At 51.8% G+C, this 17969-nt stretch overlaps 2 protein-coding genes across 2 annotated transcripts in view; both read right to left on the bottom strand.

Annotated features, from left to right (window-relative positions):
• The window catches only part of LRP5 (LDL receptor related protein 5), a 20875-nt gene extending 20536 nt beyond the window's left edge, over positions 1 to 339 (bottom strand). The window contains exon 1 of the mRNA XM_031936703.1: positions 333 to 339. Coding sequence (XP_031792563.1) covers positions 333 to 339 — 7 coding nt within the window. The remainder of the gene's footprint in view (positions 1 to 332) is intronic.
• A 1342-nt stretch (positions 340 to 1681) lies between these two features.
• Positions 1682 to 17969, bottom strand: part of LOC116418426 (carnitine O-palmitoyltransferase 1, liver isoform-like) — a 29507-nt gene continuing 13219 nt past the window's right edge. Inside the window, exons 2-3 of the mRNA XM_031933957.1 lie at positions 4780 to 4933; positions 1682 to 2065 (exon numbers count right to left, since the gene is read on the bottom strand). Coding sequence (XP_031789817.1) covers positions 1922 to 2065; positions 4780 to 4920 — 285 coding nt within the window. The 5' untranslated portion in view covers positions 4921 to 4933 and the 3' untranslated portion in view covers positions 1682 to 1921. The remainder of the gene's footprint in view (positions 2066 to 4779; positions 4934 to 17969) is intronic.

The raw sequence follows: 17969 nt of genomic DNA, 5'->3' as shown, positions 1-17969 counted from the left end.
GATCTCAGCTCACTGCAAGCTCCGCCTCCCGGGTTCACGCCATTCTCCTGCCTCAGCCTCCCAAGTTGCTGGGACTACAGGCGCCCGCCACCACGCCCGGCTAGTTTTTTGTATTTTTTAGTAGAGACGGGGTTTCACCGTGTTAGCCAGGATGGTCTCGATCTGCTGACCTCGTGATCCGCCCGTCTCGGCCTCCCAAAGTGCTGGGATTACAGGCTTGAGCCACCGCGCCCGGCCCTTATTTCTTTCTGATTAAACAATATTTACATGCAAACAACCTGCAAGGCGTGACTATGAAGATCCAGAGCTTTGTTTTTTAGCTTAGCCCTGACCTGGCATTGTGCCTTCCACCTGCAACTCCTGGCCCCAAAACAAAGCCCAGTTATGAGGAGTTGGTGGTTATTATTGACCTCAGGTGATCCACCTACCTCAGCCTCCCAAAGTCCTGGGATTACAGGTGTGAACCACCGTGCCCCAATGGCAAAAATGCCATTGGTGTAAACAAGCAGCACAGAAATCGAATCAAACACCTGGCACAGGCCAGCAGGGACACTTTCAAGGCATGGAGCTTTCAGACCAGAAAGGAAAACGTGTGTCCAAGCGCAAGGGTCACAGCTGCACGAGGAAGCTGAGTTGCCCCGCGTTCCACCGTCTCGACGTTCAAATGGCGATAAAGCAGTGGTGTTCACGTGCATTTGTCTCATGGAAGCTTCTGGGGCAGAGGGTGAGGGGACCTCAGTGCTACACTGAAGAAAGCACAGATTTCAGAGCTGGCGCAGAGCTGGGTTTGAATTCCAGCTTCCCCGCTCCCTCTTCCTGTGACTTGGGCAGACAACTGCATCTGTCTGAAAGCTTCCTCACTGGTAAAAGGGATCCTAATGAGGGGTCACTGCAGTGCAGGGCCTGACCTTCCTAGATGGGAGTCTGGGCCATCTCCAGAACTGGATGGAATAACAGGCATCACAGGCGTGCAATAAACACGCGCTATCAACAGGCGGCAGGTGGTTGGAAAAAAAATAAAATGAACATGTGCTGAATGTTATCTAAGGTGTCTCGGGGCCTTATTTCTTGGTAGCAAGAGATAAGCCCCAGGAAAATCCAAAACCCTAGGGGTGGGAGTGACAGGGGGGTCCCCTGGAGATTTCTTTTTCTTTTTTTTTGAGACAGAGTCTCGCTCTGTTGCCCAGGCTGGGGTGCCCTGACCGGATCTGAGCTCACTGCAAGCTCCGCCTCCCGGGTTCACGCCATTCTCCTGCCTCAGCCTCCCGAGTAGCTGGGACTACAGGCGCCCGCCACCTCGCCCGGCTAGTTTTTTGTATTTTTTAGTAGAGATGGGGTTTCACCGTGTTAGCCAGGATGGTCTTGATCTCCTGACCTCGTGATCCGCCCACCTCGGCCTCCCAAAGTGCTGGGATTATAGGCTTGAGCCACCACGCCTGGCCCCCCTGGAGATTTCTAAACCACCCTGACAGAAAGCTAAGTGGGGGAGGTCCCTGCAGAGGACCGCAGAGCAGTCCGTTCAAGGGTCACAGAACTCTGGGATGAACGGACCCCAAGTGCAAAGAAATCACTACATAGGGAATCCGCTCCTTGAGCAGAAATTCCGTTTCAGAGCCCCACTGGCCGGGCTACGGGCACTGTCACTATTGGCCAAACCCTCGGGCCCTGACACCTTCCAAGGGGTGCCCCAGGGCCACTACCACTCTTCTCACCCTGGTCTTCGGAGGAAAGGCCGCAGGGGACCGCAAACTCCTAGAGGGACCTTAGCACCACCCAGGAGGCGGGAAGAAAGCCGATGTGAGGACAGAATCAGGAGCTTCATATCGAATCCAGAACAGTGACAATCATCACATTTGAAGAGACATAAAAACAGCAATAAAATCGGTAACTTCCCAGACCACTGGAGATTTCACAGGATGACTTACGTCGTTTCCAGGGTCCGATTGATTTTTGCAATTATTCCTAACGAGGGGTCGATCTTGGCGTACATTGTTGTCATCACGCCCACCACCACGATAAGCCAGCTGGAGGGGCTTGCCGGGTACACGCCAGTGATGATGCCATTCTAAAGACAGACACACGGGCCGTGAGCGGTGTCCTCCCACAACCCACAGGACAACGGCGCTTCACGGCCCCCGGCAACAGGACTGCCGGGATGGCAGGCAGTGAGAAGAGGGTGTTGGCAGCGACCCCACTAGCTGGGACTCTCCCCAGAGTTTACAGCCTGCGGCGGTTCCAGTTTCCTCCCTTCCACTACTTCTGAGCCAAAACCCACCCTGAAAGCTTCCCCAAGAGTGGACACCCCAGGACATGAGACTCAGCCCAGGCACTAGTTTAGCTGGTGAAGGATGTCACTGAGCCACCATGACATCCTGTCCCCAGCCTGCTACTGTCTAGAACGCCCTGAGACCCCAGATCCAAAACTGCCCCTCTTGCCGCCCCTATGTCAGAAGGCTGCTTAACCTTGAAGATTTCATGGGAGGCCTCACTCCATGTCGAGAATTTGCTGTAAAATACTCCAGCCAAAAAAAAATTTTTTAAAGGATTATATCAAACGAAATTGGCAAAATCGTTGAACAAGGAAGGGAACGGTGGGGATGTATAATCAGTCCTCTTCACTCTTGTGTATGTTTGACAATTCCAATTAAAAAACATTCTTACTAAACCATCCTAATAAGATATTGATTTGACCAAGATAATGGATTAAAAATGACCAAAGCAGGCCAGGTGAGGCGGCTCATGCCTGTAACCTCAGCACTTTGGGAGGCTGAGGCGGGCAGATCACTTGAGGTGAGGAGTTTGAAACCAGCCTGGCCAACATGGTGAAATACCGTCTCTACTAAAAATACAAAAATTTAGCCAGGTGTGGTGGTGGGTGCCTATAGTCCCAGCTACTCGGGAGGCTGAAGCAGAAGAATCGCTTGAGCCTGGGAGGCGGAGGTTGTAGTGAGCCAAGGTCGCGCCATTGCACTCCAGCCTGGGCAACAGAGTGAGGCTCTGTCTCAAAAAAAAAAAAAAAAAATTAGCTGGGCATGGTGGTGTGCACCTATGATCTCAGCTACTTGGGAGGATGAGACAGGAGGATTGCCTGAGCCCAGTGAGGCTATAGGGAGCCGTGATCACACTGCTGCACTCCACCCTGGACAACAGAGCAAGACCTTGTCTCAAAAAAAAAAAAAAAAAAAAAAAAGAGAGGGGAAGAGGAGAACAACATTCCCACTGGGTTGAATATGATGGCCAAGCCTCTGCATCCAAATTTCTATTTTCCCAGATTCCAAGGTGAAAAAGAGCAGGCCTCGGCGAGCAGAGCTAGTGCCTCGGGGACATCTCGGATGTCGCCTTGATGGGTTATTTATATGGGCCCAAGAATCCACAGGCTGAGCCCCAGGGACACCTGTGCAGCTGTGCTGGCTCCCAGGGGCTCGCCCACCTCCCCGCCGTCCCTGCTGCCACCTACTCTTGAGCTTAGGGCTTTCCCAGGGGCCCACTTCAGTGCCGCCCTCAGAGAAGGAGCACTGGGAAGTCCACAAACTGAACTGAGCTCCCGCTGGGGCTGGCGGGGGTCGGCGGGGGCGTCCACTTTCGACTTGATGAACTTTCATCTAGTTTGCGTGTTTTCAAACATGCACTTATGCCTTCTATGATGTTTAAAATAAATTAAAATACATGGAAAAACAAGACACTTACTTAAAAAAGAACAGAGTTCCGCTTCGTTAGATAAACAGAATTGAGAACATGTGGACTCAACTGTATTTGAACTTATGTGAAGAGTTTTTTTTTTTTTTTTTGAGACGGAGTCTCGCTCTGTCGCCCAGGCTGGAGTGCCGTGGCCGGATCTCAGCTCACTGCAAGCTCCGCCTCCCGGGTTCAGGCCATTCTCCTGCCTCCGCCTCCCGAGTAGCTGGGACTACAGGCGTCCACTACCACGCCCGGCTAATTTTTTGTATTTTTTAGTAGAGACGGGGTTTCACCGTGTTAGCCAGGATGGTCTCGATCTCCTGACCTTGTGATCCGCCCGTCTCGGCCTCCCAAAGTGCTGGGATTACAGGCGTGAGCCACCGTGCCTGGCCCTTATGTGGAGAGTTTCTAGTGTGTGAATGTTTTATCAACAAAGTAATTATTACATCTACTTGCTGAAGTTTGGGAAAAAAAATTTTTTTTGAGACAAAGTCTCGCTCTGTTGCCCAGGCTGGAGTGTGGTGGCTCAATCATGGTTCACTGCAGTCTCTGCCTCTCAGGTTCAAGCGATCCTCCCATATCAGCCTCCTGAGTAGCTGGGACTACAGGTGCATGCCAACACACCTGCCTAATTTTTGTATTTTTTGTAGAGATGGGGTTTTGTCGTGTCACCCAGGCTGGTGAGCTCAAGCGATCCACCCACCTCAGCTTCCCAAAGTGCAGGGATTACAGGTGTGAGCCACTGCACCTGGCCCGGAAAAAATCCTTTTTGAACACGGTGTAAAGGATTCTGACTCAGACAGAAGATGTGAATTCTAGTCTTTACTCTGCCTTCTATTAAGTAGGTCGCTGGCCCTGTGAGCCTCGATTTCCCGGCCTGCTTTAGAGCATGCCAACTCCCTCTACCTGCCTAATGGAGCTGCTCCAAGCATCCAGTGAGCTAAAGTCTGTGTGACGGTGTCCCCAAGCCTTAAGTACCGTGGAAATAGGTAAGTGATATGCAATCGCCAATCTGAAACACGTAGACCTCAATCACTGCAAGAGCCCCGTTCTTAGACATTAAAAGGCATACTGTGTAGATTTCAACACATCTCAGCAAACCTTGAATCGGATGAACTTCTTCTTCCAGGAATGAAGTCCAGAGAGATAGATTTGTCTAAGAGCTTCATGGCTCAGCCGCAGGTCAATCCCATCCGGAGTGACCGTGAACTGAAAGGCCACAGCTTGGTGAGCTTCTGCCATCTTCAGGAATTATCTGGAAGGAGAAGGAGAAAATGTAACACATTTTCTGGGACCAGATACCAAAAAACCCCCATACAGAAGTGCCATTCCTTCTGAACTTAAGTTCTTCCTCCCCACTTAACAGCATCCAGGCCCATGGTACCCCAACCCTGGCCCTGGACGTCCCCCGGAACCATGCCTCCAAGCCAGCATCTAGGCCCATGGTACCCCAACCCTGGCCCTGGACGTCCCCCGGAACCATGCCTCCAAGCCAGCATCTAGGCCCGTGGTACCCCAACCCTGGCCCTGGATGTCCCCTGGAACCACGCCTCCAAGCCAGCATCCAGGTCCGTGGTACCCCAACCCTGGACCTGGACGTGCCCTGGAACCACGCCTCCAAGCCAGCATCCAGGCCCGTGGTACCCCAACCTCTGGCCCTGGATGTCCCCTGGAACCGCGCCTCCAAGCCAGCATCCAGGCCCATGGTACCCCAACCTCTGGCCCTGGATGTCCCCTGGAACCACGCCTCCAAGCCAGCCTCCAGGTCCGTGGTACCCCAACCCTGGCCCTGGACGTCCCCCGGAACCACACCTCCAAGCCAGCATCCAGGACACACCTGTTGACGCAAAGCCCATGGCGCTTCAGCAACTCACACAGCACAGACAAATCTCAATCTTACAGCCAGGCCCTTGGAGGCTGGCATTAGAAGAGGCCCAGAGTGTCCACGAAGGAGTCCACGAAGGAGCCCACGACAGCCCTAGGCCCTGAACTTCGAGCACAGATCAATCCCAAATGCCTCTGCCTCTAGTGTCTATGTGGCTGCTCTTTTGAGAAACTGTTCTAGGGTTTCAGAGAGGCCCACGGAGACTCCAGGAGTCACATGTGCAGACACCTCAAGAATGGGTGCTCACGGACAGAGTGGGCCTTCTTCCTCGGAGGCAGCGGCTCAAGCAGAACCTGCCTTGGCAGCCCACGGGCTCAACAGATCCCAGGGCGCTGTATCCCAGACGCAAGCACAGCCCCTGGGGACAGCATCCCCTGCCTGGCTGCAGAAAACTGCTTCTGGATCTGCTGCATTCTTCCCATCCCCTTCATCCTGGCTCCTGCTGCCTTCCTTCAGGCTCCTTGGCACAGCCGCTCAGCACAGCACAGCCCCCATCCCCTCCTGGACCCCCAGGGCGGTGGCTCCTGCCCTTCTCACTGTGCCGCCCCCACCTCCTCCCAAGCTGCCTGCCACAAAGTACTAAATGGATAAAAGAGAAGCTAAGAGGAAAAAACTATCAAGGACCATAATAAAAATCCAAAAACTCGCATGTGTATATGTGTGTGTGGTATGTGTATGTGATGTGTGTGGTGGATGTGTGGGGTGTGTTTGTGTGTGTGGTGTCTGTGTGGTATACGTGTATATGTGTGTGGTTGTGTGTGGGGGTGTGTGTGTGTGGATGCGTGGTATGTGTGTGGTTGTGTGGGGGATGGGTGTGTGCGTGGTGTGTGTGGGGTGTGTGTGTGGGTGCGTGGTGTGTGTGTGGTTGTGTGTGGGGGGTGGGTGTGTGTGTGGGTGCATGTGTGTATGGTGTGTGTGTGTGGTTGTGTGTATGGTGTGTGTGGGTGGGTGTGCGTGTTCTCATCACAGGATGATTTTTCTGTTTTCGCCCACTGATGCCCTCTGAGGACAAGCTCAAAATCAGTGGCTATCACTGTTTCGAAGATCTCCTGTTACAGAAATCAGCCTGGCTCAGTCCTCCACCAGCCAAAACACGAACCATCCACTGACAGGCCCTGGAAAGGCACCCGACTTCACACATCTGTCCACATTACAAATATTTGTTGACTGCCTCCAATGTGCCTGCCGAGGAGAAGAGCTGGACACCAGCAGAAAAGGCCCCTCTGCCCTCCCACGGCTTAGACCGGGCTAACAAGCAATGGCATGAGCAGTGCTCTGGTGCAGGAAGGGGAGGTGCCAAGGGGACCTCTCAGGAGACAGTGAAGCCAGGAGAAGGAGCGACCATGGGAAGAGCGGGCAAGAGTTGGAGGCAGGAAGGGCAGGAGGCTGGGGTCAAGGGCAGGAGGCTGGGGTCAGGGGAAGGTGGCTGGGGTCAAGTGCAGGTGGCTGGGGTCAAGGACAGGGTGTCTGGGGTCAGTGGCAGGACAGCTAAGGTCAAGGGCAGGCCAGCTGGGATCAAGGGCAGGGTATTGGGTCAAAAGCAAGTGTCTGGGGTCAAGGACAGGGTGTCTGGAGTCAAGGGCAGGTGTGTGGGGTCAAGGGCAGGTGGCTAGGGTGAAGGACAGGGTGTCTGGGTTCAAGGGCAGGTGGCCAAGCTTGGAGAAGAAGGCAGAGGCAGCTGGTGGGAGGTGGCAGGGTTTTGTGCTAGCAATGGAGAAGCATCCAAGGGCCCAGAGAAAAGGGAACCTGCCACTATTTCTGTTCTAATGACCCACACAAGACAGTCTGCAGAGGCACCCTGAGCTGCACGTGCTGGCGAAACGGGCTCTCAGGCTCCTGACTTGAGCCACCCACTCAGTGAAGCCAGGTACTGACATGGGACAGTCTCAGGGAGGGAACGAGGCAGGCTGGGGCGGAAGCTGAGATTTCATGCCTGGACCTGCCCCATGTGAAATGTCGCCAGGACATCCGGGTGGAGATGTCACACACTGCCAGAGTGAGGGAGGAGCTGGGCCGGACGACATACCCGAGAGGTATCAGCACAGATCCTGTGAACTCTGCCTCAATGACTCTGAAAGAGTAATTTGGCAAAACTACATTCCACCAGCTATAACCTTAGCTTAGAGCAATTTGCAAAGCAATCGACAATATGTATGGGCCAGGAATGATGGCTCACACCTGTAATCCCAACACTTTGGGAGGCTCAGGTGGGAGGATCGCTTGAGGCCAGGAACTCAAGATCAGCCAGGGCAACATGGCGAAACCCCATCTCTCTAACAAATAAAAAATTAGCCAGGTGTGGTGGCATGGGCCTGTAGTCCCAGCTACTTGGGAAGCTGAGGCGGAAGGATCCCTTGGGCTCAGGAGGTAGAGGCTGCAGTGAGCCATGATCACACCATTGTACTCCAGCCGGGACAACAGAGTGAGACCCTATCTCAGCAACAACAACAACAACAACAACAAAACAACAGTATTTACATACTATTTAGTAGGCATGCAGCCGACTCCCATGGCCTGGCCAGTTTTAAAGGAATGGATCCCATTTTTGAAAGCAGCAAGATCACTAAGCAGATGTTTGCCACGGGCTGGAGAGGGCATCAAAGCAAGCAGCTCTGAACCATTTCTCAAAAAGCCATCTAAGCAGCTGTAAGACTCCCCTGGAGTCTCAAGGTTAACTTTTTTTTTTTTTTTTTTTTTTTTTTTTTTGACACAGATTCTCACTCTGTCGCCCAGGCTGCAGTGCAGTGGCTCCATCTCAGCTCACTGTAACCTCCGCCTCCTGGGTTCAAGCGATTCTCATGCTTCGGCCTCCCGAGTAGCTGGGCTTACAAGCGCCTGCCCCCATGCCTGGCTAATTTTTTCTATTTTTAGTGGAGACGGGGTTTTCCCATGTTGGCCAAGCTGGTCCCAAACTGCTGAGCTCAAATGATCTGCCCACCTTGGCCTCCCAAAGTGCTGTGATTATGCCTGTGAGCCACCGCACCCGGCCTCAAGGTTAACTCTTAGCCCCCTTCCCCATCAAAGCCTTGGCAGTAACCATGAGGCAGTCATCCCAGAAGAGGACTCTGCAAAGCATGCACCCTGTCAAATAAAGTGATGTGACTGCCCCCTCTGCATGACTGATAAGATCTCCTGGGCTTCATACAGAACACAAAGGCATTATTCATGGCAGCGGATTAAATATAGCGTCTGTAGCCAAGTCTCTCCAAAGGTATGTATCCGACGCTTGCTCCGAAATCTAACCTCTGATAGGAAGAGTCAGACTGGAGGTAATTACAGTGTCCTTTCCAGGAGTGAAACGCCCTTGCAGATGATCTGAGTTTAATGAAGGACTTGTTTATTTTGACTCGTTCAGGGTAACCCTGAGTCCTAACTGCCCCTAAGGTGCACAGTTTGTGTTTCTACTTCTGCAGGAGCTGAGATGGGCTGTTCTGACCCAGCCTCTCCCTCTTTGAGTCATGAGCAGAAAAGAGTGAACTCAACAAGGGCCAGAGGAGCTCCCTGTGCAAATCTAATGAGCGCAAATCCCACCCTGGGTTCTGGCCTGGATCAGTGGCCTTATGTTTAAAAACACTGATATAGCTGCACCTACAGCAGTCCCCGCGCAGCTACAGTTTGCACCTTTGTTTATTTGTTGTTTGTTTGAGACAGGGTCTTGCTGTATTGCCCAGGCTGGAGTGCAGTGGCACGATCATGGCTCACTGCAGCCTCTACTCCCCGAGCTCAGGTGATCCTCCCACCTCAGCCTCCTGAGAGCTGGGACTACAGGCATGCACCACCATGCTCAGCTAATTGATATATTTTTTTGTAGAGACAGAGTTTCACTACCCTGCCCAGACTGGTCTCGAACTCCCGGACTCAAGAGATCCACCTGTCTCAGCCTCCCAAAGTACTGGGATTATAGGCGTGAGCCACCCTGCCAGGTGATGGTGCTTTTTGAAGTCTCAGTTATCCATGGTCAACCACCATCTGAAAATATTAGATGGAAAACTCCAGGCTGGGCGCGGTGGCTCATGCCTGTAATTCCAGCACTTTGGGAGGCCCAGGTAGGTGGATCGCTTGAGGTTAGGGGTTTGAGGCCAGCCTGGCCAACATGGCAAAACCGTCTTTACTAAAAATACAAAAATTAGCTGGGCATGGTGGTGCGTGCCTGTAATCCCAGCTACTCAGGACGCTGAGGCAGGAGAATTGCCTGAACCCGGGAGGCAGAGGTTGCAGTGAGCTGAGATTGCACCACTGCACAGCAGCCTGGGGGACAGAGTGACACTCCACCTCAAAAAAGAAAAAAAATCATAGTTTTAGATTGTGCATCACTCTGAGCAATATGATGAAAGTGCCCACCGTTCCTCTCCCTCCTGCCAGGGATGTGAATCACCCCTTTACCCAGGCTATCCATGCTGCCAACACTCCCTGCCTGTTACTACACAGGAAAAACCTCATATACACATCTGGCCCCTGGAATCTAAGGGGAACTAGTTGCAGGACCCCCATGCATACCAAAATCTATGAGTCTGCAGTCCCTTATAGAAAATAGTGTAGTATTTGCACATAACCTACCCATATCCTCCTGTGTACTTTTTTTTTGAGACAGTCTCGCTCTGTCCCCCAGGCTGGAGTTCAGTGGTGTGATCTCGGCTCACTGCAACCTCCGCCTCCCGGGTTCAAGCGATTCTCCTGCCTTAACCTCTGGAGTAGCAGGGACTACAGGCATGTGCCACCATGCCTGGCTAATTTTTCTATTTTTATTTTATTTTATTATTTTTGAGATGGAGTTTTGCCCTTGTTGCCCAGGCTGGAGTGCAATGGCATGGGCTCGGCTCACTGCACCCTCTACCTCCTGGGTTCAAGTGATTCTCCTGCCTCAGCCCCCCGAGTAGCTGGGATTACAAGCCCCCGCCACCATGACCTGCTAATTTTTGTATTTTTAGTAGAGACAGGGTTTTACTACGTTGGCCAGGCTGGTCTTGAACTCCTGACTTCAGGTGATCCGCCCGCCTCGGCCTCCCAAAGTGCTGGGATTACAGGTGTGAGTCACCGCACCTGGCCTTAATTTTTGTATTTTGAGTAGAGACCTGGTTTCACCACATTGGCCAGGCTGGTCTCAAACTCCTGACTTCAGGTGATCCACCCACCTTGGCCTCCCAAAGTGCTGAGATTACAGGTGTGAGCCACCACGCCCAACCCTCCTGTATACTTTAAATCATCTCTAGGTTACTTACAATAATGAATACAATGTAAATGCTATGTAAACAGTTGTTATGCTGTATTTTTACATTTTGTATTTTTTCTGTTATTATCTAGCTTTCTTCTTTTTCCACACATATTTTCAATCCTTAGTTGGCTAAATCCACAGAAGCAGAACCTGAGGATACAAAGCTGACTGTATAGGTTTGGTACTGTCCACAGATTGAGGCATCCATGAGAGGTCTTGGAATGTATGCCCCAAGGATAAGAGGAGGCCACTGTAAGTGTAAGACCGCCTCCTGTGGCCAACAGGGAGTACAGATCTAAACCACAGGAAGACACCACTTCACGCTCAGGAGGACGGCTAGTATCACACAGATGGATGATATCAAGTGTTGGTGAGGATGTGGAGAAACCAGAATTCTCATGGATGGCTGGTCAAATGGTGCAGCCACGTTGGCAAACAGTCTGTCCGTTCCTCAAAAGCTTAAATACAGAGTTACTGGTCTGGCACCGTGGCTCACACGTGCAATCCCAGCTCTTTGGGAGGCCAAAGCAGAAAGACTGCTTTAGGCCAGGAGTTCCAGACCAGCCTGCGCAACGTGGCAAGACCCCGTCTCTATATAATAAACAGAAATTTTAAAAATTAAAAACTGGCCGGGCGCGGTGGCTCAAGCCTGTAATCCCAGCACTTTGGGAGGCCGAGACGGGCGAATCACCACCAGGTCAGGAGATCGAGACCATCCTGGCTAACACGGTGAAACCCCGTCTCTACTAAAAAATACAAAAAACTAGCCGGGCGAGGTGGCGGGCACCTGTAGTCCCAGCTACTCGGGAGGCTGAGGCAGGAGAATGGCGGGAACCCGGGAGGCGGAGCTTGCAGTGAGCTGAGATCCGGCCACTGCACTCCAGCCTGGGCGACAGAGCGAGACCCCCGTCCCAAAAAAAAAAAAAAAAAAATTAAAAATTGGGCCAGGTGCAGTGGCTAACGCCTGTAGACCCAGCACTTCATGAGGCCAAGACAGGAGGACTGCTTTGGCTCAGGAGTTCCAGACCAGCCTGAGTAATGAGGCAAGACCTCATCTCTATTAAAAATCAAAGAAATTATCCAGGCATGGTGGTGCATCGCTGTAACCCTAGCAACTTGGGAGGCTGAGGCAGGAGGACTGCTTGAGCCCAGGAGGTGGAGGCTTCAGTGAGCTGTGATTGCACCGCTGCACTCCAGCCTGGGCAACAGAGGAGATCCTGTCTTTAAAAAAGAAAATTGTGTAACAATAGACTTACCATATGACCCAGCAATTCCATTCCTACATATATACCCAAGAGAACTGAAAACACGTCCACACAAAAGCCTGCACACGAACACTCACGTTATTCATGATAGCCAAAAAGTGGCAATACGTTCTGCTGATGAATGGATAAATACAGTGTGGTCCAATCATACGGTGGAATACTATTCAGCAATGAAAAGGAACGGACCTCTGACACCTGCTGCAACATGGATGGGCCCTGAAGATGTGATGCTGAGTGAAAGAAGTCACACAGAAGGTCATATATTGCTCATTCTGTTTATTCTAAATGTCTGGGACAGGCAAATCTACAGAGACAGAAAGTACACTAGTGGTTGCCAGGGGCTTGGAGCAGATGGGAAGATAGGGAGGTAATGGATAAGGAGTGGGGGGTATCTTCTTAGGGTGATGAAAACATTCCAAAATGGATTGTGGTGATAGTTGCACAACTCTGTGAATATACTAAAAACCACTGAAAGCCCGGGCATCATGGCGAAACCTTGTCTCTGCAAAAACTACAAAAATCAGCTGGGTGTGGTGATGTGTGCCTACAGTCCCAGCTACTAGGGAGGCTGAGGTGGAAGGATCACTTGAGCCTGGGAGGTCAAAGCTGCAGTGAGCCGTGACTGCACCACTGCATTTCAGCCTGAGCAATAAAGCAAAACCTTGTCTAAAAAAAAAAAAAAACAAAAAACACCCAAACTCACCGAAGCGTACACTTTAGATGGGTGAATTTTATGGTATATGAATACCTCAATAAAGCTGCTACCAAAAAATACTGTCTCAAGAAGTATTGTCTATTTAATGTCTATGCACCTAACCATTCTCTCCTCAGATATATAATAGTGGGGGGTAGATATGTTATTCTTTTCTTCCATATCCCGTCCACCATAGTGCTCTGGCCACATTAAGGACTCATTCAGCAGCCATAAAAAAGAATGAAATTGGCCGGCATGGTGGCTCATGCCTGTAATCCCAGCACTTTGGGAGGCAGAGGTGGGAGGATCATCTGAGGTCAGGAGTTCGAGACCAGCCTGAGCAACATGGAGAAACCCCGTCTCTCCTAAAAATACAAAATTAGCCGGGTGTGGTGGTGCACGCCTGTAATCCCAGCTACTTGGGAGGCTGAGGCAGGAGAATCACTTGAACCCGGGAGGCAGAGGTTGTGGTGAGCCGAGATCACGCCATTGCACTCTAGCCTGGGCAACAAGAGTGAAAACTTTGTCTCAAAAAAAAAAAAAAAAAAAGAAAAGAAAAAAAAGAAATCATGTCTCTTGCAGTAATACAGATGCAACTGGAAGCCTTTATCCTAAGTGAACTCATTCAGAAACAGAACACCAAATACTGCATGTTCTCACCTATAAGTTGGAGTTAAACAATGGGTACCCATGGACATAAAGACGGAAGTAACAGGCCAGCTACAATGACTCACGCCAGTAATCCCAGCACTTTGGGAGGCCGAGGCAGGTGGATCACCTGAGGTCAGGAGTTTGAGACGAGCCTGGCCAACATGGTGAAACCCTATCTCTACTAAAAATGCCAAAAATTGGCTGGGCGCGGCAGCTCACGCCTGTAATCCCAGCACTTTGGGAGGCCGAGATGGGCGGGTCAGGAGATCGAGGTCAGGAGATCGAGACCATCCTGGCTAACACGGTGAAACCCTATCTCTACTAAAAATGCCAAAAATTGGCCGGGCGCGGCAGCTCACGCCTGTAATCCCAGCACTTTGGGAGGCCGAGATGGGCGGGTCAGGAGATCGAGGTCAGGAGATAGAGACCATCCTGGCTAACACGGTGAAACCCTGTCTCTACTAAAAATACAAAAAATTGGCCGGGCGTGGTGACGGGCGCCTGTAGTCCCAGCTACTTGGGAGGTTGAGGCAGGAGAATGGCGTGAACCCGGGAGGCGGAGCTTGCAGTGAGCTGAGATCGCTCCACTGCACTCCAGCCTGGGGGACAGAGCAAGACTCCATCTCAAAAACAAACAAACAAACAAACAAACAATACCAAAAATTAGCCTGGCGTGGTGGCAGGCATCTGTAATCCCAGCTACTTGGGAAGCTGAGGCAGGAGAATCACTTGAACCTGGGAGGCGGAGCTTGCAGTGAGCTGAGATCCGGCCACTACATTCCAGCCCGGGAGACAGAGCAAGACTCCGTTTCAAAAAAAAAGAAAAACTAAGGTGGAAATAACAACACTCGGGATTCCAAGAGGGAAGGGAGGAGGCGGGGCAAGGGCTGGAAAATTACCTATCAGGTACAATGTTCGCTCTCCTCCGTTTCATTGAGGGCACTCTGGGTACACTGGAAGCCCAACACCCACCAGTATGCAAAATACCATGTAACAAACAGGCATACGTACCCCCGAATCTAAAATTAAATGAAATTTTTAAAAAGACTCATTCAAAACAACTGTTACGTCATGGCATTAAGGAATCTGTTAATTATCTTTTAGGTATTATAAGATATTGTGGTTATGTTTTTTAAGAGACAGAGTCTCGCTCTGCTGCCCCCAGGCTAGAGTGCAGTGGTACAGTCACAGCTCACTGCAGCTCTGGGTTCAAGCAGTCCTCCTGCCTCAGCCTCCTGAGTAGCTGAGACTGTGGGTGTGAGCCATGGCACTCACGCAGTGGTTATTTTTAAAAAACTTTCCCATCTTTTATCGATAGGAACTAACATAATGATACATGCAATTTTATCTTTTTTTTTTTTTTTTTTTTTGAGACTCTTAGGTCTCGCTCTGTCACTCAGGCTGGAATGCAGTAGCACTATCTAGGCTCACTTTAACCTCTGCCTTCTGGGTTCAAGCAATTCTCCTGCCTCAGCCTCCCCAGTAGCTGAGACTGCAGACACCCAACACTGCACCCAGCTGATCTTTGTATTTTTAATAGAGCCCAGGTTTCACCATGTTGGCCAGGCTGGTCTTGAACTCCTGACCTCAGGTGATCTGCCCACCTCGGCCTCCCAAAGTGCTGTGAGCCACTGTGCCCAGCCTAATTTTATCTTTTATCATGTCTGGGACTTGCTTCAAAATCACTTCAGGTGGGATGAATGGAGGGACGGGTATGAAGGAGCCACGCGTGAGAACCGGTGAAGGGCAGGGCCGCCCGAGCCCGGTAGGCAAGTCTCTCGTCTACGCACGTTCGAGATCTCCTGATGTTTTAGAATGTGTTGAATGAAATGAAACACTTGTCCACTGCAATCGGAGCTCAAAAATCTCACGTTTGGAGAGCTCCTCAGATACTCCAAGTGCCCCCCGTGCCCACCTCCCAGGAAGGGAAGCACACACTTGTCACCCCATAGCCCACCCAATACAACACGGCTGGTAGCAGAGAAATGGCATAACCCATCCAGCGCCAGAGAAGATGAAACCAGGAGGAGCAAAGGTTTCTGGGGCCAGAGTGTGTGGAAAGGTGGCCATGCCCAAGCCCCCTTACTCCATCCCCGCTACCCACAACCTGGAAATAGCTGAACAATCACCACCTGCTTGCCCAACCCAACAGGGTTTTTATGACCCTGGAATAAAAAGGAAGAAAAAGGAAAAGCAGGGACTCCCCACAGTGCCCACCCCCCCCCGTGCCCCCCCCCCCCCGTACCCACCTCCCCCCAGTGCCTGCATCCCCTGCCTCACCGAGCCAGTCTTTTCCAGGTGCTTCCTCTTCAGGCAGGAGGCCACGCTCCTGGCCCATGCAGGGACTTCACCTCTCCCCAGAAAGAGGGCACACCTGTTCCCTGGCTTTCACGCAGCTGGGAGTGGATGCAGAATGGCAGCTTCTCCCACCTCTGAGTCACCGGAAACAAAGCTGGGGGACTGCAGAAGACACAGCCGCCGTGGCTTCACGGAGGCCAACCGACCCTGGTGAGAGCCACGCAGCTCCTGGGCCAGCCTCACTCACTCCAGACGTGGGGCAGAGGGTTCCTAATGTCCCTAAAACTGAGGAACTCATAAGAATGATAACCAGATAAAGCCCTTCACACTGCACCCCCCTTCCCTCCCTGACCCTGGAGGGTAGAGGGTACCAGACCAGAGTCTGAGAGTGGTCAGCACGTTTCCTGCCTTGACGTACCCCTGCACTGAAAGTCAACCTGAGGCCAGGTGCGGTGGCTTGGGCCTGTAATCCCAGCACTTTGGGAAGCCCAGGCGGGAGGATCACTGGAGGTCAGGAGTTCAAGACCAGCCTGACCAACATGGTGAAACCCTGTCACTACTAAAACTACAAAAATTAGCCAGATCTGGTGGTGTGTGCCTATATTCCCAGCCAATTGGGAGGCTGAGGCAGGAGAATCGCTTGAACCCAGGAGGCAGAGGTTGCAGTGAGCCGAGATCAGGCCATGCACTCCTGAGTGAGAGAGTGAGACTCCGTCAAAATAAAAAAAAAAAAGCAAGCCAATCTGGCCCTCAGCATGCCTTTCTATAACACACTTAGTGCAAACGGGATCCCTCAAAGTAAATCGGGTCTGCGGCCTCACCGCACTGGCATAAACAGGACTGGGACCACAGGTGGCTAACCTCACCTTCCTGGAAACAGAGCAGCCAGCGGAGGCAGGTGAGCAGCTGAGACTGGGATGGGCGGACCACAAGCCCAGGGCCAGGGGCGCAGAGCTCTTCCGAGGGCTTGGGGCTCAGGGAGAAGGAGTGGGGGTGAGGAGGGGGTGAAGAAGGCCAGTCACTGATGAATTCCTGGACCTCAGATAAGCCTCACAAAAACTTTGGAAGGCCAAGACGGGCAGATCGCTTTGAGCCCAGGAGTTTGAGACCAGCCTGAGCAACATGGCAAAACCTCATCTCTACTAAAAATACAAAAATAAACCAGGCGTGGTGGTGAGCACCTGTAGTCCCAGCTACTTGGGAGGCTAGGGCGAGGCTCACCTAAGCCTGGGAGGTTGAGGCTACAGTGAGCCATGATCACACCACTGCATTCCAGCCTGGGCGACAGAACGAGATCTTGTCTCAAAACAAACACACACACATGCCCCAGTGAACTTTACTATATTATACAGCAAGACTGTTTTCTGTCTTAAATGCTTTAAATCACAAGATACTGCAAACACGCAGGCAAGCAGAGAGTAACACCTGTGTACCCTCCCGGAAGGAACAAATTTAACATTTTGCTGTATTGATTTAGAATGTCCTCCCCAACCTCCCCCCGGACACCAGTTTGTTTGTTTATTTCTGTTTTCGTAGAGATGGGATCTCACTATGTTGCCCAGGCTGGTCTTGAACTCCTGCAAGCAGTCTTCCCTCCTTGGCCTCCCAAACTGCTGCGATTACAGGCGCCCAGCCCTGCAAAAATTTCTAAGATGCAATAGATACAACCTCCTCTCCCTGTCCCCAGAATGCGGGGCTCATCTTTCCCTACATATTTGAGTATCTACAAATACATACAGCACCACCGCACACGTGTGAGGCACACACAAATGCTGCCTACTCTGTGCATGCTCCTGCAACTTGCTTCTCGTCCACATTGAATTCCAAGCTGCCCCACGCCCACCCATGCAGCACTGGCCGTGCTGTCCTGCACCCCTCTGCCGGCAGGAACCAGTCTGCTCCTGTGTCCCTGCTGGGGTTCAGGGAACTTCTCTGTTCACTTTTTTACTGTTGCAAACAAAGAAGCAGACAGTGGTCTTGTCCATGCTGCAGCATCGTATTTTAATGGGGATAGAAAAAGAGCATGGTGGGCCGGGCGCAGTGGCTCAAGCCTGTAATCCCAGCACTTTGGGAGGCCGAGATGGGCGGATCACGAGGTCAGGAGATCGAGACCATCCTGGCTAATGCGGTGAAACCCCGTCTCTACTAAAAAACACAAAAAACTAGCTGGGCGAGGTGGCGGGCGCCTGTAGTCCCAGCTACTCGGGAGGCTGAGGCAGGAGAATGGCGTGAACCCGGGAGGTGGAGCTTGCAGTGAGCTGAGATCCGGCCACTGCACTCCAGCCC

The sequence above is a fragment of the Piliocolobus tephrosceles genome, chromosome 13 (assembly GCF_002776525.5).
Source record: "Piliocolobus tephrosceles isolate RC106 chromosome 13, ASM277652v3, whole genome shotgun sequence".
NCBI classification, from domain to species: Eukaryota; Metazoa; Chordata; class Mammalia; order Primates; family Cercopithecidae; genus Piliocolobus; species Piliocolobus tephrosceles.
The sequence above is the reverse complement of the archived record's forward strand: the minus strand, read 5'-3'. Positions and strand labels throughout refer to the sequence as shown.